This window comes from Triturus cristatus, chromosome 12 (assembly GCF_964204655.1).
Source record: "Triturus cristatus chromosome 12, aTriCri1.1, whole genome shotgun sequence".
Taxonomy (NCBI): Eukaryota; Metazoa; Chordata; class Amphibia; order Caudata; family Salamandridae; genus Triturus; species Triturus cristatus.
In genome coordinates, this window is record NC_140595.1 from 306,147,475 (window position 1) to 306,175,389 (window position 27,915).

Consider the following 27,915-nt stretch of genomic DNA (forward strand, 5'->3'; position numbering starts at 1 on the left):
CTTTTAGTTCTTGTTAAGACTGAGTCCAAGGTGTTGAACGCCATGTCTGATCAGAAGGCCAGCAACGTAGAGTGTGGTTGGGCCACCAAAGCCTCTGAAAAGCAGAATTGGCACAAAACCCTTTTACCACTCATGAGAGGCCCGACACACTGTATTTGTATTAATGTCCACCAACAGTGCAGTTGCAGGCAGGTGTGCACCAGCCCCACTACATGGTTTGTAGAATGCCAGATAAGGTGTTTGGGGGCAGGGACAAGTTGAAGCAGACAGGAGGTTAGTACCCCCTAGGGTATTGCCATACACTTGGCTCACTGTGGATAGCATTGTAGTACGTGTCCCTTAGGCGCTATTATAGGTTCATGCAGGGGTGCAAATTCCCCCTGTCAAACAAGATGCCAGCGCCCTGTGGGTCAGATGACGTCACCAGAGGGAGCCTGTCCCAATCCAAGATGGCCACTGCTGCAGCCAAGTAACGGGGAATCCACTGGCCGGAGAGGGAAGAAAATAAAAGCAGCTGCCCCTTCAAGCCTGCTCGCCTTTGGTTTTTTCACTGGAGTCAATAGTCAGATTCACCTATCCAGGACGGCAGGGGTGATCAGCTTTAATCAGGTGGAGCCTTCGGAAGTCTGCCTTGCCATCACGGCAGCAGGCGGCTTACCTGGGGTATGAAGTCCCCTGGCAGCACCCGCTCGCACCAGGCTATGGTATCTTCTACCACAACTACACGGATAGAGTTCATTGGTAAGCTGGAAATAAAGAGTTCCACTGTCCTCATACACCCAGTTCACCCAAATGTAAGCCTCGGCACACAATTCTTGAGTCACCCCTGCATAATGCCCTTGTTAACAGGAGCATGTAGATAACAAAGAAAAGCCAGCTGTACACCGTAAAGGGTGTGTTCAGCATAGTTGCCTTATCAAATCACATTTCTGCTTGAGACTAAGCTCCGTCCCCATTTTGGTCTTTTTAACTATTTTAAATACTTAGATGCAATTTAATTTATCATTATTTCCTATGGGGGCCTATTTTAATACCCACCTCCATTATTTTCTATGTGAGGGTGCTTCGGTACCACGGCTGTCCTTATGTGGTGCTGATCCTTCAACTGTTATTTTTGTTTTTATGCAGGGACTTACAATCGTGTATTGTGAATAAGCAAAAAGTAGTAAACTTACTCCAAAGTCTAAATTATTAATAAGTGTATGTTGCGTTTATGAATCAGGCCACACGGGCATTCGAAACTGCCCGCCATTCAGTTTCATTTTCACATACACACCAACACATTGTGTTTAGACTTGGGTAGGTAGTAGTTCAGCTGATGTCTCAGTTTGGATACATGTGTCCTGCTGCTCATCACGAGTTACCCCAAGTAAAGAGTTCCTTTTAATCAATGCCTTAGCTGTTGCTTCTTTGTACCTACACCTACACAAGCGTCCCTGCTGTGAACTACCCAGGCCTCCCCGCCGGCGATGCTTCCACGGTTGCGGCCCAGACCTCCGGTGCAAGATCTCAGAGCTTCGGCTGAACACCGACCCGAGTTAATGATGAGCGAGTCTGCATTGTAAGCGGCCTCTCCTAATGATGGGAAAAGGCGGAGGGCCTTGTAACCTCTGATAATAATAGGGGTGACATTCAGCTGAGCACACACCAGCATGAAGACCTCCTGCTACAAGGGGTGACGAAAGATCAAGACAGAGCTGCCAGAAAACACTACTGTGCCCAGAAATATGCAGGTATCGGGTCAGCACTCTTCAGCAGGAAATGAAGCAGCATTTGTATGTTTCAGCAGGCGCGACCATCTGCTATTGCATGCAATCTCTGCTGAATGATCAGTCACAGTTCTGGTTGTTTTGTCTCCTGAAACCATCAAGGGTCACCTCCACGACCTGTGTCCTTTAATATAGCAAATCTCCCAGCGCGGAGTAATGACTCTGCCGCCGGGGCCTGGGGTGACAGAGGGTTTCTGAATACAGACAAGGACATTTGCTGCAAAAGACTCCTTTATGTTAACATGAGAGTTTGAGGAAAAAATAAATTAATCTGGATTGAGGAGCTTGTCTTTCGCGTTTTATTAGAACTGTCTGCTTCCAGTTTGTCATATTTTGGTAAGATCATCCTACTCTCGCCAGACCAAGGAACATGTTTTTTTCACCTCTGCTGCTCCAGTCTGAGAATATTAAAAGCTAAATATTCAAAAAGATAATTGGGTGAATATTAGTTACACCCTGATTTAAATACCCACTGGTACAAACAGCTAGACTCAATATTCTTCGCTTTAGTGAAAAGTGGTATTGTTACTCTTGTCTCCTGTGTGGCATCTTTCCAAATAACCCATCTGCTATACATTTGTAAAGGTGTGTATGAAAGAAAGGCGTCTGAGGTCTCATATTCGGAAATGATGAGTCAGCAAAGTGACCCAGGCTGTAGCAGGTGTTTAGAAGGTGTAAATCTTCAATTGGTGGGCGGACTGGGAATTACTCTGGAAGCCAGGAAGAGGAAACTGGAGGAGTATGGACCTGGGGGATTATGAATCTACTACATATGAATCAATGCCAAGAGGAACTGTTTCTGGACCCTGTCCGACATTATAACACTCATGGGCCCTAATTACTTGTTAAGTGGAATTGCATGCGAAGATTCCTATGGACGGAATTACCCTTACCGGACGGTATCTCCACATGGGATTTCACCTATTGTTAGAGGAGTTTGACAGTAGCGACTCCGCGTCGCCCCACTGCCTCGGAGCAGCAAAAGAAAGGAAAGAATTACATTTTAACAACTAATGTTATTGTCATTTTATTTTGTCCTCCTGCGACAGCTTGCGTAAGGGGGATGGGGGGGGCAGGGCTGAAGAGCAGGGGAGGAGGGTACAACTCTCCTAAGACTGTTTGGTCGCCGCTGCCGGACGCCCAAACCAGTCATGCAAACATTCCCCCTTCTCCATGCAGGCTGCATTACCGACTGCATGAAGAACATGCCCACCCCTAAAGGCCCAGGCTGAGCACTGTGTCACGGTGCTCAGACCAATCACAACGCTGCATTGCTGCATTGTCATTGGCTGCGGGTAGCGTGGGAGCCCTGGCGCTTCCTGCTTCCTGTTTTTTACAAGAAACCAGGAAGAGGACGCAGGAGAGGAGGCGGTGGCCAGCCGGCTGGGAGTTAAGTGTTTAAAAAAACAAAAAATTATTGTGATCTCAAACACTGGTGCTTCCAGGCAGCAGCCACGACTGGAGTTAACCCATTTTGAATGGATATTAACTAGGTGGGTAGGGATTTACAGTGCAGAAATTTGCATGGTATTCCCTGTTCCAGGGGTTTAACACACACATTTTCCACCTCCTCCAGTCAGGTGGCAAATGTATCCAGGGCGCAGGCCCCTTTTCATCAAAGCCTCCTTCTGTGCAGACAACTTCCTAGGAGCCTACCATCTTCGTAGGGCTCAGAGATTCACTCAGATGGAGGAATATTTCGTCTCTGACTTCAACCCTCGCAATGCCTGTTAAGAATAAGACCGGACAGAAGGTAATTATTCAAAGGATGATAATCCACCTCCCCTCTGTAATGCTGATCCTGGTTTATATCTCGGTTTACAAAATGCTAGTGGCTTTCACCATAAGGGCACATCCTGTACCCTTATGGACCTTCCTGGGTGGAATTGTTCTCATATATAACTGTGGTATACGGTGCAGCTGAGGCCTTGGAATTGACTTTTCCCACTAGGTGAAGTCTAACATTTTAACTGAGATCTTGCAACCCTCCTTTTCAGTTTTATTGCCTTTGACTCCATTCAATGAGGCCCTGTTGCACTCTGTTATAGCTGCATGAGAAAACCCTTTTCGGTCCCAGCAGTCCAAAGTCAGATAACCAGATACCCTTGGCCAGCTCTGAATGAATGCCACATTTTTTCTACTTGCCCGTACTGATAAAGTTTGGTTGTCCAAACTTCCTCCTCAAAGTAAAAACAAAATGCCTTCCTCACAATGTCTCCAGATAAAAATAAATAAGTTACTCGGTGGGCCACAAAGCATTAGATTGTGGTAGCCTTGCCCTCCGTATTACTAATACTACCTGTTTTCTTGGCCAAAAATGTGTGCATTATGGGAGTTGGCAAAACTTACATTGATCATTGATCAATTTGCTAGATCATGTGAAAAAACTGTATCCAGATATGGTCTGTGACAGCCTAGATGCATCCAAAAAGATTTGAAGTTTGGCTTGGATTATGTTCAAACCATTGCTTAGTTCATGGACACAGTTGTCATGCTGTGCAGGCACACTTGGATGCATTTCGCTGCCTCCTCTGGAAATGTCCAAGGCACTCAAATGGCTATGCCTTCAATGGCAGTTGGCTATTAGGAGTGAAGGCAAACTTTTTCCTACAATGCTTCAAAAGCAGCGGAACTACTACTCGGGCACTGGGCCTAGCCTCCCTGGCTAGACAATTCCACCACCAAAAGAGATAATTTTTAGAATACCCAAATACAGTCCATGCCCAGTTGAGGCAACCTTATCAATAGGCTGAGACATCCCAAAAACTGTACTACTCTTGTTCGGTCAGGGTTGGATCAAAGGGGTGCTAACAGCAGCAGATGAAGATTCAGTCCCCGCCATCCTCTGCTGACTCTAAACCTCTCTGATTCCCCCTTTTAGTCATCATCATCCAGTGGTGGTCTCACATTTTCCCACCAATTAGGAGAGGATCCTAATGGATCACTGGGTCATCCAGTCAATTTTCAAATGTTTGTGCTAGCCCTTCCTATGCTGCCTCTCCAGACAGCCCTCCTTCCACCAGTATGCACTTCTCATCGGACAGCTAATCCCTCAATCTTTGTGGAAGAAGGCGTTGTACTGATGAGCAAAGGGGCCACAGAGATGGCGTCTCTGGGAAAAAGATGGACATGATTCTATTCGCTTTACTTGTTGCATCTCACGAAAGACTGGGGCCTGAGAACCATTGTGGATTGTCACCTTCTGAACTTTTTCATCAGGCAGAACAAGTTCAAGATGCTGACTCAAGTCCTACTGGCCCTGAATGCTGGAGATTTGGGGACTTGGACTTTAAGGATGCCTATTTCCATCGTCCAATTCTTTATGCCCAATCGGCATTACCTGAGGTTCACAGTGGTACACCATCTCTATCAGTTTACAGTTCCTACATTCAAACTGATGACAACTCCCAGGATATTTGCGAAAGTATTGTTGGTTGTGGTGGCTTCACTGTGATGGTCAGGAGTCAATGGGTTTCTGTTCTTGGATGACTGGCTAGTAAATGCCGAGTAACTTGCTTTAGTCAGGGAACATCTTCAGTGTGCCGTACCTGTCCCTTACAACTTTCGTTTTATCATCAATGCCCAGAATTCTCCTATGTAGAGGTTAACATTCACGTGGACCATTCTGGACCTAGTCCGAATAATGGATTTTCCTCTCAAAGGTTTGGTGATATTTAAAAGATGATTTTGAGGTTTCTGACTTGGATCCGGTTCAGCAGTTCTCATGTCTGCTTAGCCTCATGGGGATGTGCATCCTAGTGATGCCAAATGCCCAGATGGTGGATGAGAGCCCTTCAGGGGTACCAAAGCCTCACAGATCTGGAGCAGATTTTCTACTCTGTGTATCTGGCTCTGCAATGGTGGATGGACCCTTCCAACCTCTTGATGGGCAGTCTGCAGGTTCTAGTGCAATGGTCACAGATGTCTCCTAGCTCAGCCGTGGTGCCCAGCTAGGTGACAAAGTGATACAGGGATTTTGGTCTGTATTGGAGCAGATCCTACACATAAATGTACTTGATCTGTGGGCAGTCCGGCTTGCAATAAAGGATTTTCTCCCATTTCATTGAGCAACATTCAGATTGTGTAGAACAGCGTCACTACTTTCCATTGTATCAACAAACATGGTGGGTTGGCGTTTTGGACCTTATCTAGGGAGGCAATTCTCTTGTGGAAATGGGAGCAGCATGGGGAATCTTCCTGGTAACTGCTCACATAGCAGCTTCCCTCGATGTGAGGGTGGATGCCTTCAGTTGTCTATTGCTAGAAGATCACAAGCGGGAGCTGCACCCTAAAGTGATGGCGGTGAGCTTCTCTAGATTGGACTTTTCCATTCGTAGATCTCTTCTTCTTGACTCAAAACAACAAGGGCCCTCCTTCTTTTGCCAGACTTCCCTCTGAATGGTTCCCTGGGGGATCCCTTACAGTTTATCTGGCCTCTGGCCTGCTTTTCTGCCAGGTATCCTTCTTTCTAAATTTCTGAAGAAGGTTCAGAAGAAGCAATCCTAGCTGATTCTGATCACCCCAGACTGGGCGCTTTGGATCTGGTATGGAGATCTGTTGGCATTCAGCACTTGGCAGCCTATATCTATCCCTTGTCAACCCTTGCTTTTGCAGCAGAGTGGTCAGGCCCTCCACTTCAATCCTCAAATGATGCAGATACACACATGGAGATTGAGCAGTGTCCGCTAGAGTCCTTTCATCTTCATAATGAAGTTGCAGAAGTCATCTTAGCAGGAAGATACAACAATAACATTTAGTGGTGTTAGTCGGAAGAACGCATCCACTTTAAATATCACTTTCCCCATGTTTTATGGTTTGCATTGTCCCTTGAACAGCAGGGTTTGGCAGTGGCTACAGTTAAAGGCTATGCAGCAGCCATGTCAGCCTTAAGGTTCTGCCTTCATCAAGGTTCCTTTTTGAATGTCATTAGTGGCACATTTTTTCAAAAGGTTTGTTTGAACTTGTTTCCCCCTACTCTATTTATCGATCCATACTCTAGTTTGAGTCTCATTATGACTCTCTGAATAGCATTCACATTTGCTCTCATGCACTATTGCCTAGTTTGACTTCTTACACCTAAGACAATTTTGTCGATGGCAATAACTTCAGCAAGTAGGGTTGGAGAACTTAAGGCCCATTTAACTTCTCCATAGTTTTTTACCCTTACAAATTAGTCCTTGCACCCCCCCCATCTTTACCATCAACAGTGGTTTCTACATTTCATAGGACTCCTTCTTGGACCCCTTTCCATCAACTGCACTCAAAGGGACAGAGTGGGTGATCAGCTCTTTTTGGCTTTGCTGGAGCAAAGAAGAGCACAGCAGTTGTTGTATGGATGCTAGGTTCATTGTCGACATTGCTAAGTTAGCATGAGCTTCGCTGCCATGAGGCTGCTTTTGTGCACGTTACTACATACATTTATTTTGCAAGACTTTGTGTGCCTTTCAAATGAGAACTGTCTGCTTTTCGCGTTCTCTGGGGTTTAGTCTGCACACGAAGTACAAGGTCGATAAACAATTCCCCTTGTTATTCTGTTCTGGTCAGTCCCTCGCACCTAGAAATAACACGACACACAGCTGCACTACTGAAAGTCCCGTGCTTTAATATTGCAGAGATGCATGTTATTCACACACTTGGAGAGAGACCTTTCCAGAGAGAAGAGCTGTCCTGGTCCTGAGATGTAAAACTTTCATCGAGGCCTTGAGGTATGGGGTCTGCTGACAAAGCCCAGAGGTCTTCTTTTTTTATAATAAACTATTTCTTACCACAGGGAGGGTGGTTAGGTCTTATGCTGACGGTATTGTGTTTATGCATTTTGCTGCAGGTAATGGCACGTGTACTGCACCATAGAGCACGTTAGTTAAAATAAACATTTTAAACTATACCTTGAGTCTGATTACTCTTATTTTGGACAAGTATGAGTGAGTGAGTGAACAAGTTGTCTTTCCACCGCGATTCCTGAGAGAGTCGGGAGTGTTGTGTTCTGGGTTGTCTAACCATTGGTAGCTTCGTTATTATGTCGGAGAACGAATGAAACACCATAGCTAGTCAGTTTTGGGGATTTTGGGCAATAAGGAGATAGGTTGGTACACCACTATACACCGAGGTCCTGGTTTCCTTTACATAGTTCTGTATATGTGCAGAATCCCTGCAGCACAGTGACTAAACATAACATTTCACATTGGGTTATCCTATGTCTCAAGAACTGGTATGCCAAGAAATATCCTCTGGAGAGCATTCATGCCCATTCTATTAGAGCCAAGGCTGCCTCCAGGGCCCACTCCAGACAAATATCTGACGGTAGCTCTATGGTCACCTTTGAAGGATTTAGCCAAGCACTACTGCTTCTTCTCTCGAGCTGTGTTGCATGACTTCATTGATTTACTAGCACTACTTAATCCCAACTCCCTGTGAGATATTGCTTTGGGGCTCATTCACAAGGTGAGGAATCAACAGTATGATTTATCCATGATAAGCACAAGTTACCTTCAGACAAAAATATTTCTGGTGGATACATAATCTTGCAGGTTTCTCAATGCTCTCCCTCCTTCCCTAATTAGTTAGTACTGTGATTAATAAAATCCCAAGATATGCACAACATATGTTCTGTATTTGTTGCCGGCTTTGGTCATCTCCAAATGCCTCCTTGGAGAATGGAAAAGTATCCGGGACTGACGCCAACATGCTGGTTGGTGCCAGGTATACCCCGACATCGGCATGTCGTGGCTGTGTTCACAGCTGGAGAAGCATGGAGCCACCATGCAGTTTTACAGAGATCTTGTCAGAAAGATTATGCATCAACAATAAATATCTTTGCCAACGTATGTTTTCTTGCAGTATAGAATATCGTCTAAACTATGTGTGAGGTAATATAAAAAAATGATGTATTTCAATGCAGTGTGAAATTGTGCTACCACTCAAGTTTAGTGATCAAATGTGTTAGAGTACTGTGTATGAGTCCACATTACCTATTTCACCTTGTAAAGAATTAGCAGTGTTTTAATATGACTTTGTACTCAGAGAAAACTTCATGCTGCTGAATTCAATAAAAAGCAGTGGAATACGTGTGCTCTTTCCTTCACCCTCCTCCTCTCGGTCATGTTCCTCTTTGTATTCATTATGTGTTTTCATCCCCTCCTTTTTTTTTTTTTTTTTATTATCTGATATCCGCTTTGCAGTTTTGTCAACATGTTGCAATGTTCTTGCTATCGCATGCCCATCCTTTGGTCAAGTCACATTTTGTTAAGAGTAATCTTCTGTCCAGGTCATTGTTTATTTAAAGGCATGATAAATCCTAGTCAATGTATTTCTTGAATTGAGATTTAGTAATATTCACTATCACTATAAAACTGAAGAAACTGAATTAAATGAAAACTGTGCTGCTTCAAAGAGACCTCCAACAAGGCTGAGCAGTCCAAAATGTGTAGCTCACCACTGGCTTGCCCTTAAGACAGCTCATCTTGATGCTCAGTTTGTATTCTGTTGCTAGGGGCACATTTATTGGCTTGGTCGACCCCTATGTGAACTATTTTATACTGTATTTTGTAATGTTTTTATGTGTATGAATTACTGTGATGTACTTTTATGATTTTACTTAATCGATTAAAGTGGTTATGACTGACTGACTGACAGCTCATCTCTATTTATCAATAGGTTGTTATGAGTATATTGAAGTGAATGCTTGTTTTCTGTCTGTTTTATTAGGAAAATGAGGTCGCTGGTTGCCTACCAGGCGCAAACTATTTTCATGACCAGAATCATCCATGAGATCAGAACTTTGAGGAAACAGGTAAGTAATTGTGGGCCTGCTTTATTTTGTTGTGGGCTAGATCTGTTCTGTGATCGCGCGTGCGCATAAGTGAGGGAAGGGTATTCATGCACTGCAAAAACACAGGAAGACCATTATACATGTGGAGGCAACAGATAAGGGAAGAAATGCAGACCCTCATTACAATGTACACGGGAGAAAACAAATGTGGCATTCTCGCCCTCACAATTACTGATACCACAATCATCAGTGCTTCCAGTGAATGGCAGTAACTTGACATTCCAAGGTTTGCCCTCGAAAATTTGGAATTACCTCTGGAATCAGTGCTTCCTTACTGGAAGGGGTGGAGGGGTAATTTGGAGTCTCGGTGTTCCTGCAAAACATGTAGTTTGTGAGACCGTAATTTCTGTTATCGGCTGATTCTACTTTCATCTTGAAATGGGAAAATACAGTCAAAATAATCTAAGGTCCTTTCGTTGAGCAGTCCAAGTTCTCTAGGCCCAAGTGTCTGGTTTCACAGGCTTTCTTAGCCTTGAAAAGGTACGCCCTGGACAATATTTAAAGACTGGGGAGCGCAAAGATAGGAAACGAGAAAGAGAAACGCAGAGGCCATGAAGGAGAGTGAGAGAAAAGAGAGCAAGAGGTAGGGAAGAAAGGGGTGAAAAGGAAGGGGCAAATGGTTATAGCAGCATAAGGAAATACAAAGGAGAAGAGTTAGGCGAAAGTTCCCTCAAACGCGAGAGCTGTGCTGAGGGAAGAAGACAAGGAAAATAGCGAAGAAAAAAATAAAGTAAAATGTGAAATATACATGAATGGAAAACGAGGCAGAGGATTAAGACTAAAAAGAATCGGAGGTGCTCATTTTTAGGAATCCATTGAACAATGGGGCTGCAGCAGGCTCTAACTGAGGGTGAAAACTCACCGCCTGGATATCTGTGGGTTTGTTCCCCACTGTCACTAGATTACAGCAGAAAAGAGAGCTGTACACTCAGGTTCCCACTGTGAATATTATTCAGTGATAGCAGCCACTGCCGAATGGAAGACCAACATACTGCAAGGATATTTTTTCGCTTCCCTGCAGTTGTGGGTCCAATACCCCTATCTACCTCCCACAGCTCACACTGTAACATACTGATGGTTCTAGTATGAGCTGCGGCCCTTCCTCTAAATGCCCAAGCCTCACAATGGGAGGTGGGGTATGCAGATAGGGGATTTCATCAGATGTGCTAGTCCATGGAGACCTCCATGAATATGGGGCTTACAGTAATGACCAAGCTTTCTTCTTGCTTCCTCCCAACCCAAGTCCCCGATTGTCAGACATGCCACTGTAAGAGCGAACAGATATTCTTTATTTTATTTACTGATGTTCGCCTTTGCCTAATTTCTGTAAACGACTGTCAAACATACACTGCTCTTTTATACAAAGTGCCCTGGGGAGCAGCGGGAATGTGTGTCTGCTTTTTGCACCCCCGCGCAATTTGGCATTACCGAAGCAGATGTGTAGACTCTTCTGTAATATGGATCGTGCCAGCACACATTAAGCACGGGTACAATCCCAAAGAAGCATGCCCTCATTTTCATGTCACGTAGACCTTTGCCAAAGAAGGAATCCTTTGCCTTTGTGCCCATGCCATATAACAGATGCTGGTGCAGAAGTAGAGAGTCTGTCAAGCGGCACTTTAACCGTGTCATACAGTGGTCACCCTGAGGGTGATCCTTCGAGGGTTGTATGTCACTACCTCGCAGACAGTTACATCGGGACCACTCCAGACAGAGTACCATTACTTCACAAATTTGAAGTTAAGCTTTAAATATTTTTCATATATATATATACCAGCTCCACAGTTCACCTCCTCCGAGCACTCACGGACGGGTGCTTTTTTAGCAAGGGTGCGCCCGCAATCTAAAACAGCTCCAAACTTCGTGCTTGATATCCACGGAATAAAGCACTCGCAGGGGTGAGTTCAAATATATATATATATATATATATATATATATATATATATTCAGTGAAAAAACCATAGGTTTCACACATGTTATAGTTAGCTGGACATTTTACTCGTAAAAAACCAATGAAATTGCCCCGTTATAGTTAGTGCTGGCAACTATAACTCACGCGACCGCAATCCTCTGCTGATGCTAATACTGTATTTAGACACTTATTTGCCCATGTCTTCTTCCATACATTTTTAGCTATACATATATTACAAATATTTTTTTTTCATAAAGACACATATGTCATCAGCAGAAGATTGCGGTCGCGTGAGTTATAGTTGCCAGCACTAACTATAACGGGGCAATTTCATTGGTTTTTTACGAGTAAAATGTCCAGCTAACTATAACATGTGTGAAACCTATGGTTTTTTCACTGAATTTCTAAGGTTTTTTAAATGCTAATTCCTAACTATAACGTGTGTGAAACCTATGGTTTTTTCAGTGAATTTGTACGTTTTTTTAAATGCTAAGTTACTTTACGCCATTCGTGGCGTGCGTGCCCACTTAACGCAGTTCGTTCCGTGCGCGCACGGTGCGCTTCGCGCACCGTGCGCGCACAGTGAGCACGCGGTGCTCACCGCGTGCTTCGCGCACCGCGTGCCCACTTTACGCAGTTAGTGCCGTGCACGCACGGTGGGCACGAGGTGCGATGACAAAGCAAGAAAGCACGTCAACAAATCTGTACTTACTTGTAGGTACCACTAAAAAATCATTTCATAAACACAATGGCTCTTTTTAGAGCCCCCTAATATCTAAACACTAAATCTGATATTCATTTTTTTTTTTTTTTACCGTACGCTTACCGTAAGCTTACCGTACGCGTACCCCGTGATTTTTTTTTAAATCAATAAATGTTTTTTTTGTACTTTTCTGTCCTTCTTTGACCCCCTTACAAATGTTAGGGGGTCTGTAACTCTCCTCATTGCCCCCTTTCCTTGTTTTCACTCTTTTTTTTCAGAGTGAAATACACAAAATGGCGGCCGCCGCTTCCTGGTTTCGACCGATTCGAATGTTTACTAAGATCTAAGAGCCAATCAGAATTGCGCTCGCGCACGCCGCCGTACGCTTACCGTAAGCGTACGGTAAGCGTACCGTAAGCGGGCTCAGATATATATATTGATTTAAAGGCTATTTTCTCAGAATCTACTGAACAGATTTACACCAAACCTACAAAAGGCACTTCCTTGACCTTGACCTCTCTGCCAAATTTCAAGTAATTCTGTTCAGCCGTTCGGGCTGTAGCTCGTTCTAAAGGTCCTATGGAAAAATGCATGGGAAAAACGCGTTTTGGGACCCCCCTTTTATCTCAGCCCCCGCTTGACGAATCCCCCCGAGACTTTCAGGGTAGGAGCGGAGCGTAGCGCCCCACCTATTTTGAGAAATTCGCGAGGATTCGTCGACCGGCGCCAAAGTTATTCAAAATAGAATGTTGAGGTTTTCCTATGGAAACGTGGTCCTAACTATAACTACCTACTGGCGACCGCCAGTAGGTAATATATATATATTTTTTTTTTTTAGCAATATACTGTAGTCCATCTTTGTTGTTTACATGGATCTCGTGAAACGTCACGATATGAAAGTGTCGTTTGTTTTGCACAGTAAACCGACATTGACAAAGCCGCGAGGCGTAACGCGTCTGTTGGGGGGGTTTAGGGGTCCGGATTAAAAGCACTTTGCAAAAAGGATATGCCAGTGTGCTCTCTTCATTCAGCATATAATCAGTGCTGATAGTGCTGATATATATATATATATATATATATATATATATATATATACACACACACACACACACACACACACACACACACACACCCCACACCCCACCCCCCACCTCCCACCTCCAAAAACACAAAGGTTAAAGTGGAGTTATGCAAAGGTATTCCAATATTTAAAAAAACTACTGTTTTAAAACCAAAAAACAATGAAATTCACCAGATATACATAAGCGACAAGTATAACTTGCACCACAACCGATTATACATTTCATGAGTGATGTAATATGTGAGGTCATTAGCTGCAAGAGATATACTTAGATCAGTTAGCTATAACGGATTGTTTTGCTTGTGAATACCTTAAAATTGTTTGGGAATGGTAATGATCTCAAGCTAAGGGAACGTCTTGTAAGGGTCTTAAACATGCTTTAACTGTTCCTGGCACTGTGGGGTTTTTGAAAATTGATTTGCAGACAATACATTTTTATTAAAATATAAAGACACCCTATATACTTAAATAAAAACACTCTGTTCAGAGGATTGACAAAACATCCTAGTTTATCGTAGTGAAATATACAAAGCAATTAGCTTTACATACTTCAGTTCTATCCCCATCCAGTTTATGACATGGATAAGATGTCCAATTACCATAAAGACATGTCGATATTCTTCCTCCAATTAAAAAATTCAAAGTCCCACTGCAAGCGGAGGGCCTTTTGTGTGTATGATGCCATTGTGAATGGTGAAGTAGGTGATATTGAATATTCTTTGGTTCTGTTTCTAACAGCTTGCGTCTCACAAGGACCAGATAAGAAGCCTGACTAATGAACTCGAGCGGACAAAAGATGAGAAGTACCAGCTTGGTAAGTGATGACAGCAGGTTCAACAAGTTGTTCTTATTATATAAAAATAATTTATATCTGATCGAAGCTGCAAACCATGAGGTTGATTGAAGAGGGAGCCAATTAGGTCTGTGACATAGCTAACTCTTTCAAAGCAATGATAAGAAGACTATAGCAAGTGTAGATTTGTAGGTCACATTTGAGGTTACTAAATGTTCTATAACAAAGCGTTCTATAATAGGTTCGAATATGTGATCCATCTTTTTCTGATGATCTCCCGAGCATGCAAGAGAAAGTGCAGGCATTTCTCTCCATCGATTGAGGCTATCTGGCCAACAATATGGATTACTGACATTAGTTGAATTTCTGTGCACTTTTCCTTTTCGCTGTAGTATGTTACAGTGGATAAAACTGCCATTTCTAGCATTCTATTATTATTATTTGGACATTTGGTATTGCGCACAACTCCCTCCCGGAGGAATGTCTTGGCGCTGCTCAAAAGAGGATAAAACATTCTAAACCCTTCTTAAAGGAGGAGAAGTTCGAGCAAGAGCAAAGACTAAAAGGGAGTTTGTTTAAGTGATAAGGGGGTGTGTAAGAGAAAGATCTGCCCCATATCTTAAGGTGCGGATGCGTGGGATCACAAGATTTGCCTTATCTGAAGATCTTAGACATCTAGGAGGCAGGTAGGGATATAGTTGAGCGGACCGATAGGCTGGACGAGACTTGTGGTGTGCCTTATGTGTCAAACAACATAGTCTGAAAATGCCATACTTTTTAATTAGCAGCCATTGAAGCTTCCTGAGAATCGGGGAGGAGGGCGAGCGAGAGGGAAGATTACATATTAGCCATGCAGCAGTTATTCTAGACCACCTGCAGTTTGGACCGCAAGGTGCCGTTTACTAATGTCAACAAAGCGTGCCCATAGTCCAGGTGGCTGGTGATAAGGGGCTGGACAAGAGTCTTCCTGGTGGTGTCTGGAAGCCACAGGAGAGCTTTTTTTTATGAGCCTCATTGTGGCAAAACGGAGGCCACAGGTGGCATTAACGTGGTCTTTTATTGAAAGAGATTGATCTAGCTTCCCTCCAAGATTTTTCACTATCTGCTTAGGAGAGGGAGTGGGACCAAGTTCTAAAGGCCACTAATCAGCTGACAATATCTCGATGGCAATGCCAAATAGCATGATCTCTTTCTTGTTGCTGCTTGTTTGGAGACATTTGTTACTCAGCCACGCAGTGATTTCCCTCATGCAACCTCATGCGAGGTTTGACTTTCACCTCGTTTGAGTCAGGGCCAAAGGAGTTAAGAAGTTGAGTATTGTCAGCATATGACACGATCTCCACACTGCAGGCTCTCACGATTTGGTCTAAGGGGGCTACATAGATGTTAAACAGAGTTGGACTCATGCATGATCCCTGGAGCACACCCTTGTTCATATGCATTAGTCGAGGCTTGAAAGAGTCCAAGCAGACTTGTTGCATTCGACTGGCAAGCAAGTTCCTGAGCCAATGTAGCGCCCTACTGTTCAGCCTGGCCTCGTGAAGCCTGGGGATTAGGATAGAGTGGGACACCGTGTCAAATGCTGTTGACAAATCCAACAACACCAACTTGACCAGGGTTCGTATGGGGCGAAATACGTGTTGGCTCGGCATTATTTGTAACTGCCTGTAAAAAATATTTGAGATTCAAGGTCATCTAGAACCATGAAATTTATAAATTATTATACAAGAAAATGAGGACCTATGGACTTTAATACTTTAATGAAATTTGGAAATATATGATGCAAGGGACCAACCTATGTCCTTTTTTATTTATCTTTACTGTACTGTAGATTTAAGGGGCTTAATCCACCTTATAGTTTGGCCCATTCTGAACATAATAATTGAGCATTGTCAAAGTTGCCATAGACACCCTAAACCCTTACCCCTACGCTCCGGGGATAATAAAGAAAATAGTACCACCATACTACACAGTTTAATAGTAAAGGAGAGCTATAACTGAGGTGCAGTGGACCCTCAGACCCCTGGGCCTTGGTGGAAGTCATAGTCATCAGCAGTACTGTAGATTGAGTGTTCAGATAAGCAGGTTCTATAGTGACCTCAAAAGTACCGGTGGGAAACAGTGAGCAGATGGAGTTTTTTTTGTCTTAGAGCCAGTGTCTTTTACTGCTTGTTGAGATATTGGTTCCCCTATCTTCAGGCGGCTACAGTTTAGTTATTTTCCTTAGGGAAGTTTACTCAATTTTCTGTTGCCTGACTGACAAAGTTCATTATTTAGTCTTGCTTGCAGACAGATTTACTTGTCTGTTGGCAAAAAGACCTATTGTAGCCAATATACACTTAATTGGCTTGAGCTACCCCCCTTACTGCAAAGCCAATAGTTTAATGATCTATTATAGTCACCTGCTCTTGATTCAATGGCTTTTTTCCATATTCTTGGGTTTGTTTGCAATTGAGCTTTTTGGCCTCACCATGTTTTGATTGGATGAATTGTACCAGTGCGCTGCTGCATGAGGGCTTATTTTGTTTTACTTCGCTTTCCACTCCTCAAAGGAACGCTTGCCTTTCTCCCTCTCTTTCCCACCTCATGCATTGTTTACTTATTATGTTTTCTTGGTCCTGACAGCTGCACACTACTTCCGGGCCACTCACATTTGCTGATTTGCTTCCCTTACACTCCCTAACCCTACTTCTCGCCTGCTGTACTTTTTAAATATTTCTTTCTATGAGGATCCGAAATTGCACAGTGGTTCCAGGCGGGTACCTTTCCCTCAATTTGTGGTGCTTCCAGTGCATACTTAATGTTTTAATTTATATTCCAAAATACCTTTCTGTAATCTTGGAACTGTAAATTAAATATAAAGATGACCGTCAGGCATGCATGTGCATTCACAGTGACCTCCTTTGAAGGATTTTTCTTTTTCTTCCAGCAAAATCATCTAAAAATGGCTCCATGTATGCATGTACGTGCACACACGGTAGTCGTCTACCGTTGATGCCATATCTTCCTGGGTTGGAAAACACATAAGCAGAGAGATCACTATTTGTTAAAACAACCCAAATGAGTTTTACACGATGAAGTACTGGCAGTTGTCTTCTCCTTTTGAGGGCATGTGGAACTAGACTTGTTTCCCCCAGAATTATACACAAAATATCCAGTTTACTCCACCAAGTTTCTAGAACCCTGGTTCTGAGGAATGCATTTTCAGTGAGTTGATGGTGAGAATTGTTCTACACCATTTCACCAATTGGACTTCTTCTCAGAGTGCCCACCAAGTTCAGATTTAGCAACGCAAAGATGATTTTCCTCGCCCCTATATTGATCTCACCAGTGATGGGCCCAGGACCTTTTTCAGATGTCCGTTCTGCCGCACGGTAGACTTGCAACGAGGTCAGATCTGCCTTCCAGATTGTCCGGCAGAATCTTCCATTCCACCCTTCCATCTCTGACCTAGATCCCCTAACTCATGAGGTCTTGCATTATGCACACTTTAACCTACCTGATGACTGCATGTCTATTCTAAGAGGGATCACCCGTCTCCAAGCAATTTGCACCACAGGTTTTGAATTGGATACTGTAGATATGTATCTTCCATGTGCTCCAAATATCTACAGCCTCACTGACACTGGCCATGATAGGATTGTGCAGTCATCAGTTCTTAAGCAGGGTTAGTTTTTAATATGTGCAATGTTTCACTTTGCTGCAACATTTCCTGTTTTAATGTAGTATGTACTTTTTTTAACGTTTGTTCTGAGTCAGATCTAATTTTAATTGAACATTTTAGCAAATTTTCTACAACTTGCCCCCGTTGTGGGCAAGGGAAAAGCCACATTCTTGCACTTGTTGTGGCAATGTCATGAAGTTTCGACTTACTGGAGGGTGGTGGTGGTGGTGGAACGGATTGAGGCAGCAACTGGATTGACTCTTGATCTTTCACCCACCCAGTGCCTGCTGGGCATAGTGAATCGCTCCAAAAACAGGAAGATGAAATATACATTTCTGCAAATCACTCTTATCCTAGTGAAAACTGTGAATTGCCATGGGGTGGCTGGGAACAGGAGACAATTAATGGGTAAAAGACACTATTGAATGGGCACTAGCTGAAGAGGTACATATTAGGCTCTCCAGGAGAAAAGCTAAAGTGGCGGAGGATTTGAAGGTCTCGGGAGACATATAGACAACATTTGAAGAGGCGGGGACAGTTGAGGGGGTTCAGGGGTAGATGAGTGATACACCTCACTGGACTATTCCGACACCTGGGATAATTCCATGGGGGCGCGAGAGACCAAGCAAGGTACATCGACGGACTTAGGAAAGGATGGGTCTTCTTTAAAATGAGTACATTGAGAGGACAAGAAGAGACCACACGAGAGAAAATTGAGGGGAGGAAAGGTACCCAGAGAGGGGCGGGTTCATGATAACTGTACAGATATGATGATAGGGGGCAATCATGTGGAGTCACAGCTGGAAAGTTTACATGTTTGTAGTGCATATATGTTATTATGCAAAAGTATCAATAAAAACATTAAAACAAACATATTCGCGAATTACTAAAAGAAATTCCGTAAATGTTGGCTTTTGTGATTGTTTCCTATGTATTTGATTGTATTTGAAAACATGAAAATTGTAAAAAAAATATATATATGTGTTCCGGTATCTCAGAAGTACGCACAGATTTTCTGCCTGTTATGAATTCAGAAGGGAACCCCATGGTGAATTAAAAAGATTACAAGTAAATAGCTTCTGCCCCTTCCAATTATAAATGTGGTGCTCACTGTGGGGACCTCTGCATCAGTGCTTTGTGGAACCGATCTGATATAACCCTCCAAACAAACTTATTCCAGTGGAAGGATGCCTCCCTTACCTTATAGATATTTCTTCTCGGTGTCAGTAGGGGTAATGATGCACTCTAGCAACACTATCACTTTTCAATATACAGAAAGAAGACAGACACTCATTATATGCATCTTTGTTGGTGTGCAAAGGATCTTTAGAACTAGGCCATTCTGCAGGCATGTTGTTTGAGGATCCTCACATTACAATAGTGCTCCATATAAAGGAAAATGGCGTGAGCAGGTGTATAGAGGCATTCCAAAGGAATATGTGACGTTACAACGCGATGATTTACATCGCGGTACGTTACATCGCAGTTATTACAACGCAAGTTGTTACAACGACTTGCGCTGGAGGGCGCTGGATTTAGGAATAGTGTGATTTACTATTCCAACTCCAGCCTATGTAACAGTAGGGAAGGTGTTGAAATAATAAATCATACTATTCCTTAGTGTATAGCGCCATCCAGCGCAAGTCGTTGTAATAACTTGCGTTGTAATGACCGTAATGTAAACGTACCGCGGTGTAACAACCGCGTTGTAAAGGTCGTTCGCCATTCCAAAGTGAAGTCCTTCTCAGGTAGGCCTGAGCTACATAGTAAGGCTAGATACAGATACATTTCTAGCCATTGAAAGCAATGAAAGCAACATAGTTGCCTTCTAAATGGACAGGTGTCTGGAGATTCTTCTGATGCTATCTTGGACTAGTCAGGGATTTTTCTGTATATATTTTCTCACTCTCAGCTGGTTCAGAGGATCCTTTAAAAGATCAATGGCACACAGTCAGTCATCCTGGTCACCTCAGCCTTACCTCTCTCTGTTCTTAGCCATCCATTGAAAAGAAAGCCATCCGGGTTACCCTGAGGCTTAACCTGATAACTGGACAAAAAAGAGCTGTATACACATCTCTAAAATCACTGTACTTGTGCACCTGGTTCTTGAGAAGCTGTTTTGTCTGACCTTTGTCTCTCTCCTCAGATAATCAGGCTGTCCGAGTCACCACCAAGAAAAGCACCACCAGACCCTAATATTAGAGAAAGTGATTATAGTGTGACCACTGGGCCTCTTTTAAGGACATCATTCTTCTTGCCTATTCTCTGATGACATTGTATGGTTTTCTAGACACCTGTAGAATCAGATATGCAAGCAGGCATTTTGAAGATTTATTTGGCTTCCATCGGGCCCTCCAGAAATGGGCTGTCAAATGAGGCCATCAACTGATATCTAACTGGCCAATTCCATCTATCCCTCTAGTGTGGATGCTCACAGTCAGGTCAGATCTGAATCTATTCCATTACACATCTGATGCAGTAATCTTTTGGCCTAGCATCATGAAGCAAATGTAATACAAAACAATCATTGTATTGCCAGTACTTGTGCACAATGCATTGGTGATCTGCAAGCCCTATAATGTATGAGCCACATTCGGGTTTATTATGATAAAGTTGTGTTGGCTCAATTACTTTTGAACAAAGTGATCTATTAACTTAAGTTCATCATTTCTTAGGTTCTAGAGGTGTTTATAGACATTTCCCCATTTCAGTCTGAACCAAAAGAGGCATCTATGTTTCCTTTACCATATTTGGTGACTTACGATGCGTAGATTAATCGAAAGCCGTCCCCAAAACTATCATTCCCAGGTTCATCGCCACCTGTATCTCTCAATGTTACATCTTGCAATGCCTCTTCCATCAATTGCCTACCACATTCAGAGCTAAGGCTGCTTCCACTGTATTCTCGAGAAATGTTTCTGTTAGCTATGCAGGATGGCACGTGAACCAATATGCTTTTGCAAGCCAGTGCTCTTGATTCTTAGGGTAACCTAATTTTTTCCCCTCCACCTTCCAGACGTGTTTCAATGTATCACATGCAGGGGTGGTGAAGAAAGACTATGCATGTTATTTTGTAATCTTGCGTTTATTTGTAAAGTGCGTCATTACTCTGTATCCAATTAGCTGAAAGCTGTTTTCTTTCTGTGTTAATAGAGAAGAAATGTCTGCAGTTCAAACTGGAGAGGGCTCATCAATTGTGTCAATCAACTAATCTAAAAAAAGGTACAGTACTTTCACTAATGACTATTATGTTGAGATTGAATATTGTGGTTATTTGGTTGCTGCTTAAAGATTTAGAAACAACTATGTATCTCTGTCCCTGTATTTAAGCAACATTTCAGCTGTTAGTTATAAAGCAGTTTGCTTCCTTCTAATGATCATATGAAGACGCTTTATCTTAAAGGCATTCATCATAATGGATTTAAATAGATGCACTAAGACATGACTCACATTAGGAAGAAGCATTAATAAAGCCATTAGGTGTGGCTATAGTGTACACAAACACACGTTCACACACATAAACAAGAAGCTTGCAGGCACCAGTGAATACAGGCAACACATATAGACACACTGGACTAGAATACCCATACAGCCTTTAATGCACAGACAAACAATGTACGCAAGAGGTACCCTTGCGGACCTCCATCAGCATGTTTAGATACACCTCTGCAGATAGTGCAGAGCAATACAATAACTATGTCAGTCCGGGTATTATTCTATTAGGTAATGTAGATATGACTGTCCCTCAGCAGACAGCATAATTATGAATGTCCCACTTTAGGTGCTGTGTGTATTACCTCATTTCGAAAAGTGGCAACTAGCATAAACAATCATTGATTTAGCCCAATAGGTCTGGTTTTGGCTGCCACCTCTTCCGTTTTGTCAGTGCTGCTTTATTTTCTTGCGGCTTTCGTAAAACGTTATTGATGGGGGAATGGCCAGGAAACAAGCATTGGGAAAGGTAATAGGTTGCCAGCCAAATAATTTGTTTTGCCATGATTTTTATAAAACTCGATTGTTGGTGAACCTACTGGACACGCAAATATATATATATGCAGTTGCCTGATGGGTGGAGCGCGAGATGTCCTGCAGCCTCGGAGGTGGAGGAGGGGCAAGTAAGCACCTGACTGGGAGTGGCCGCAATAACAGCTAAAATACCAGCAGACCCCCAGGACATTGTTTAATCTTTTGAAACGGGCACTGATGAAGCTATTACAAGCGAAACGCGTTTCATGGGTTGTTGTACACAGAGCGCTGGTAATTATTAAAGTCAGTTGCAGTTTATCCCGGAGCTGTCTCGCACTTTGTTCCTACCTGGAGAAAGACTGGTTGTTATATATATAGATGTGTATGTGTGTATATATATATATATATCAAGAACCACCTCTCCAGCAAAGAAAGGAAAGAGGCCACTCGGGGAATCCGTTTGGAAGCCTTTAATTGGAAACAGCACAGCATAATGCATTTCGGCACGACTTGCCTTCCTCAGATGCTACTGCCATCACGGTAAGTCTCCACCCACGTCTTATGAGGTATCCTGCTTGTCCCGGATTGGGTAATTAGTTCCAACCTCCAAATCACATGTCCTTATCAACCGAAATGGTTCGAATAGCACTGCAAATCCCAGAGAGCACTGCTCCCTGGTGGGTTTTCCGTGGAGAAGGAACCACTATTCAGGGCAAAGACGTGGTAATAAACATGGAGTGTCCGTTAAAATATATTCCTCGGGCTCCCTCAGGTCCCCTTGACATTCTGGCCTCCCGTGTAAGTGCCTGCCAGGACGTAGGTCGTCAAAATGGTAGTTGCGATCCTTCGTGCGATCACGCGCTGCACCTGGCAGCGGTCCTGGCTGAAACATCATTGGAGGCGTGCAGGAGTTATTTCGATCCCTCGAAAATAGACACAACAGCAAAAGCTGGAGCCAGCATACCTCCTGCCTCTTAGTGGAATGGGGCCTCTTGGAACACCTCTGGCTGGTGCACAAAATAGAATCAAGAACCACCTCTCCAGCAAAGAAAGGAAAGAGGCCACTCGGGGAATCCGTTTGGAAGCCTTTAATTGGAAACAGCACAGCATAATGCATTTCGGCACGACTTGCCTTCCTCAGATGCTACTGCCATCACGGTAAGTCTCCACCCACGTCTTATGAGGTATCCTGCTTGTCCCGGATTGGGTAATTAGTTCCAACCTCCAAATCACATGTCCTTATCAACCGAAAGGGTTCGAATAGCACTGCAAATCCCAGAGAGCACTGCTCCCTGGTGGGTTTTCCGTGGAGAAGGAACCACTATTCAGGGCAAAGACGTGGTAATAAACATGGAGTGTCCGTTAAAATATATTCCTCGGGCTCCCTCAGGTCCCCTTGACATTCCGGCCTCCCGTGTAAGTGCCTGCCAGGACGTAGGTCGTCAAAATGGTAGTTGCGATCCTTCGTGCGATCACGCGCTGCACCTGGCAGCGGTCCTGGCTGAAACATCATTGGAGGCGTGCAGGAGTTATTTCGATCCCTCGAAAAAAGACACAACAGCAAAAGCTGGAGCCAGCATACCTCCTGCCTCTTAGTGGAATGGGGCCTCTTGGAACACCTCTGGCTGGTGCACAAAATAGAATCAAGAACCACCTCTCCAGCAAAGAAAGGAAAGAGGCCACTCGGGGAATCCGTTTGGAAGCCTTTAATTGGAAACAGCACAGCATAATGCATTTCGGCACGACTTGCCTTCCTCAGATGCTACTGCCATCACGGTAAGTCTCCACCCACGTCTTATGAGGTATCCTGCTTGTCCCGGATTGGGTAATTAGTTCCAACCTCCAAATCACATGTCCTTATCAACCGAAATGGTTCGAATAGCACTGCAAATCCCAGAGAGCACTGCTCCCTGGTGGGTTTTCCGTGGAGAAGGAACCACTATTCAGGGCAAAGACGTGGTAATAAACATGGAGTGTCCGTTAAAATATATTCCTCGGGCTCCCTCAGGTCCCCTTGACATTCCGGCCTCCCGTTTAAGTGCCTGCCAGGACGTAGGTCGTCAAAATGGTAGTTGCGATCCTTCGTGCGATCACGCGCTGCACCTGGCAGCGGTCCTGGCTGAAACATCATTGGAGGCGTGCAGGAGTTATTTCGATCCCTCGAAAAAAGACACAACAGCAAAAGCTGGAGCCAGCATACCTCCTGCCTCTTAGTGGAATGGGGCCTCTTGGAACACCTCTGGCTGGTGCACAAAATAGAATCAAGAACCACCTCTCCAGCAAAGAAAGGAAAGAGGCCACTCGGGGAATCCGTTTGGAAGCCTTTAATTGGAAACAGCACAGCATAATGCATTTCGGCACGACTTGCCTTCCTCAGATGCTACTGCCATCACGGTAAGTCTCCACCCACGTCTTATGAGGTATCCTGCTTGTCCCGGATTGGGTAATTAGTTCCAACCTCCAAATCACATGTCCTTATCAACCGAAATGGTTCGAATAGCACTGCAAATCCCAGAGAGCACTGCTCCCTGGTGGGTTTTCCGTGGAGAAGGAACCACTATTCAGGGCAAAGACGTGGTAATAAACATGGAGTGTCCGTTAAAATATATTCCTCGGGCTCCCTCAGGTCCCCTTGACATTCCGGCCTCCCGTGTAAGTGCCTGCCAGGACGTAGGTCGTCAAAATGGTAGTTGCGATCCTTCGTGCGATCACGCGCTGCACCTGGCAGCGGTCCTGGCTGAAACATCATTGGAGGCGTGCAGGAGTTATTTCGATCCCTCGAAAAAAGACACAACAGCAAAAGCTGGAGCCAGCATACCTCCTGCCTCTTAGTGGAATGGGGCCTCTTGGAACACCTCTGGCTGGTGCACAAAATAGAATCAAGAACCACCTCTCCAGCAAAGAAAGGAAAGAGGCCACTCGGGGAATCCGTTTGGAAGCCTTTAATTGGAAACAGCACAGCATAATGCATTTCGGCACGACTTGCCTTCCTCAGATGCTACTGCCATCACGGTAAGTCTCCACCCACGTCTTATGAGGTATCCTGCTTGTCCCGGATTGGGTAATTAGTTCCAACCTCCAAATCACATGTCCTTATCAACCGAAATGGTTCGAATAGCACTGCAAATCCCAGAGAGCACTGCTCCCTGGTGGGTTTTCCGTGGAGAAGGAACCACTATTCAGGGCAAAGACGTGGTAATAAACATGGAGTGTCCGTTAAAATATATTCCTCGGGCTCCCTCAGGTCCCCTTGACATTCCGGCCTCCCGTGTAAGTGCCTGCCAGGACGTAGGTCGTCAAAATGGTAGTTGCGATCCTTCGTGCGATCACGCGCTGCACCTGGCAGCGGTCCTGGCTGAAACATCATTGGAGGCGTGCAGGAGTTATTTCGATCCCTCGAAAAAAGACACAACAGCAAAAGCTGGAGCCAGCATACCTCCTGCCTCTTAGTGGAATGGGGCCTCTTGGAACACCTCTGGCTGGTGCACAAAATAGAATCAAGAACCACCTCTCCAGCAAAGAAAGGAAAGAGGCCACTCGGGGAATCCGTTTGGAAGCCTTTAATTGGAAACAGCACAGCATAATGCATTTCGGCACGACTTGCCTTCCTCAGATGCTACTGCCATCACGGTAAGTCTCCACCCACGTCTTATGAGGTATCCTGCTTGTCCCGGATTGGGTAATTAGTTCCAACCTCCAAATCACATGTCCTTATCAACCGAAATGGTTCGAATAGCACTGCAAATCCCAGAGAGCACTGCTCCCTGGTGGGTTTTCCGTGGAGAAGGAACCACTATTCAGGGCAAAGACGTGGTAATAAACATGGAGTGTCCGTTAAAATATATTCCTCGGGCTCCCTCAGGTCCCCTTGACATTCCGGCCTCCCGTGTAAGTGCCTGCCAGGACGTAGGTCGTCAAAATGGTAGTTGCGATCCTTCGTGCGATCACGCGCTGCACCTGGCAGCGGTCCTGGCTGAAACATCATTGGAGGCGTGCAGGAGTTATTTCGATCCCTCGAAAAAAGACACAACAGCAAAAGCTGGAGCCAGCATACCTCCTGCCTCTTAGTGGAATGGGGCCTCTTGGAACACCTCTGGCTGGTGCACAAAATAGAATCAAGAACCACCTCTCCAGCAAAGAAAGGAAAGTGGCCACTCGGGGAATCCGTTTGGAAGCCTTTAATTGGAAACAGCACAGCATAATGCATTTCGGCACGACTTGCCTTCCTCAGATGCTACTGCCATCACGGTAAGTCTCCACCCACGTCTTATGAGGTATCCTGCTTGTCCCGGATTGGGTAATTAGTTCCAACCTCCAAATCACATGTCCTTATCAACCGAAATGGTTCGAATAGCACTGCAAATCCCAGAGAGCACTGCTCCCTGGTGGGTTTTCCGTGGAGAAGGAACCACTATTCAGGGCAAAGACGTGGTAATAAACATGGAGTGTCCATTAAAATATATTCCTCGGGCTCCCTCAGGTCCCCTTGACATTCCGGCCTCCCGTGTAAGTGCCTGCCAGGACGTAGGTCGTCAAAATGGTAGTTGCGATCCTTCGTGCGATCACGAAGGATCGCAACTACCATATATTCATTCCATGGCATGGAAGGGTACCACTTTGAGGGCTTATGTACTCTTTGTGAAAGAGCAGAATGCCTCACTCACAGTGAAGTTAGTCACGGACTGAAGTGGGCTGCCCATTGCTCCATGCTGTGTAATGTTGTGAGGTGAAGTAAACAGACCTTTGGAGGAAGAGAGCAGGCTGAAAGCTCTTATATGTAGGTATATTACTTATATACTTTTAGTAATATCAAAAGGTCTTGGTTAACACCAGACATGAAAAAGTAGTTAGCTATAATCAAAAATATTTTTCATCTTAAAAAGCACACAATTCCATAGTAATCCCTGGTGCTAAAGGGAACAACGTTATTCGTGGATGTGCTCCTTGTGAAAGAGCAAAAGACTTTCAATCTCATTGAAGCAAGCCAGTAGTTAAAGTGGAATAACCCATTGCCCCATGCTGTATGCTGTAGTGGGCAAAAGAAAACTATAAATGTCACATTAAAAAGAAATGGATGAAGAGGCTGTCAGAAAGCACTATAAGGAAGTATTATATATATATATATTGTTAAGAGCAAGGAGGAATTGTTCAGAAGATCAAGATTGCAGAATTAAATGAATGAAATGAAAAATTAATTTTTGCTAGGGGATACCCTCTGGAGGTAGTACAAGATGCCATGGAAAGAGTACAGAAGAAACAAAGAAGTGAACTGTTAAAACAAAAACAAAAATATTCGGAGAAAAGAGATGAAAAGACACGTTTCATTATGGATTACAACGCGCAACATAAAGAAACTAAACAAATAATTATGAGAAATTCGAGAATACTTCGATCTGATAAGACTCTGAATACAGTTCTCGAGAGGGCAGAATGTTCTAACAAAGAAAACAAAGGCCTCTCGAAGGTCGAGGGGATTTAAATCCCCTTGAGCTCTGTGAGGTCTTTGTAAGACATTGGAATGTTGCTCTGCAGGCCTTTACCGGCCTGTAGAAACAGGGAGCACTCAATTGTCTTCAATGGAGCTCCCAACATTCCAACATTCCAATGTTCTAATATAGCCTTATAGCCCGCCATAGCGGACTATACCGACTATCAAAGGCCTGCTGCAGCGTTAAAGGCCTTCGGCTCGGGATTTTAACAAGGCAGCGGGACTTTAATAGCCAGGGCTATAAGGATATTAGAACATTCTGCCACTAGAGGGCAGAATGTTCTAACAAATTAAACAAAGGCTTCAGGGAGCGCGAGGAGACTCAAATCCCCTCAAGCTCCCTGAAGCCTTAGTTCACAGCCACAAAGAAGCATTGGAATGTTGGAGCTCCGGGCTTATACCAGCCATTATAAGCCCGGAGCACTCCATTGTTTTCAATGGAGCGTCCAACATTCAAATGTTCTAATATAATATAATCTTGAGATACATTTAGAGAATGGTCATGAGAAACATTTTGTAGACAAAATTTGTCTCTGTTTAGTTATTTATCCATCAGCACTTTATATGACACATGCTGCTAAAGATCAAGTACAAGATAGAGTTTAAGTAGTTGCACCTTATTTCAGAACATGCTGCGATACTGACATACTATTGCACAAACTGCGGATTAGTCCCCTGGGGAATTAATCAGCTGTTTATACTCATGCACTT

At 44.0% G+C, this 27,915-nt stretch overlaps 1 protein-coding gene across 1 annotated transcript in view; it reads left to right on the plus strand.

Moving 5' to 3' along the window:
* The window catches only part of LOC146775937 (uncharacterized), a 1,457,164-nt gene that overhangs the window by 1,183,207 nt on the left and 246,042 nt on the right, over positions 1-27,915 (plus strand). The window contains exons 13-15 of the mRNA XM_085639461.1: positions 9,474-9,558; positions 14,032-14,107; positions 20,904-20,972. Coding sequence (XP_085495587.1) covers positions 9,474-9,558; positions 14,032-14,107; positions 20,904-20,972 — 230 coding nt within the window. The remainder of the gene's footprint in view (positions 1-9,473; positions 9,559-14,031; positions 14,108-20,903; positions 20,973-27,915) is intronic.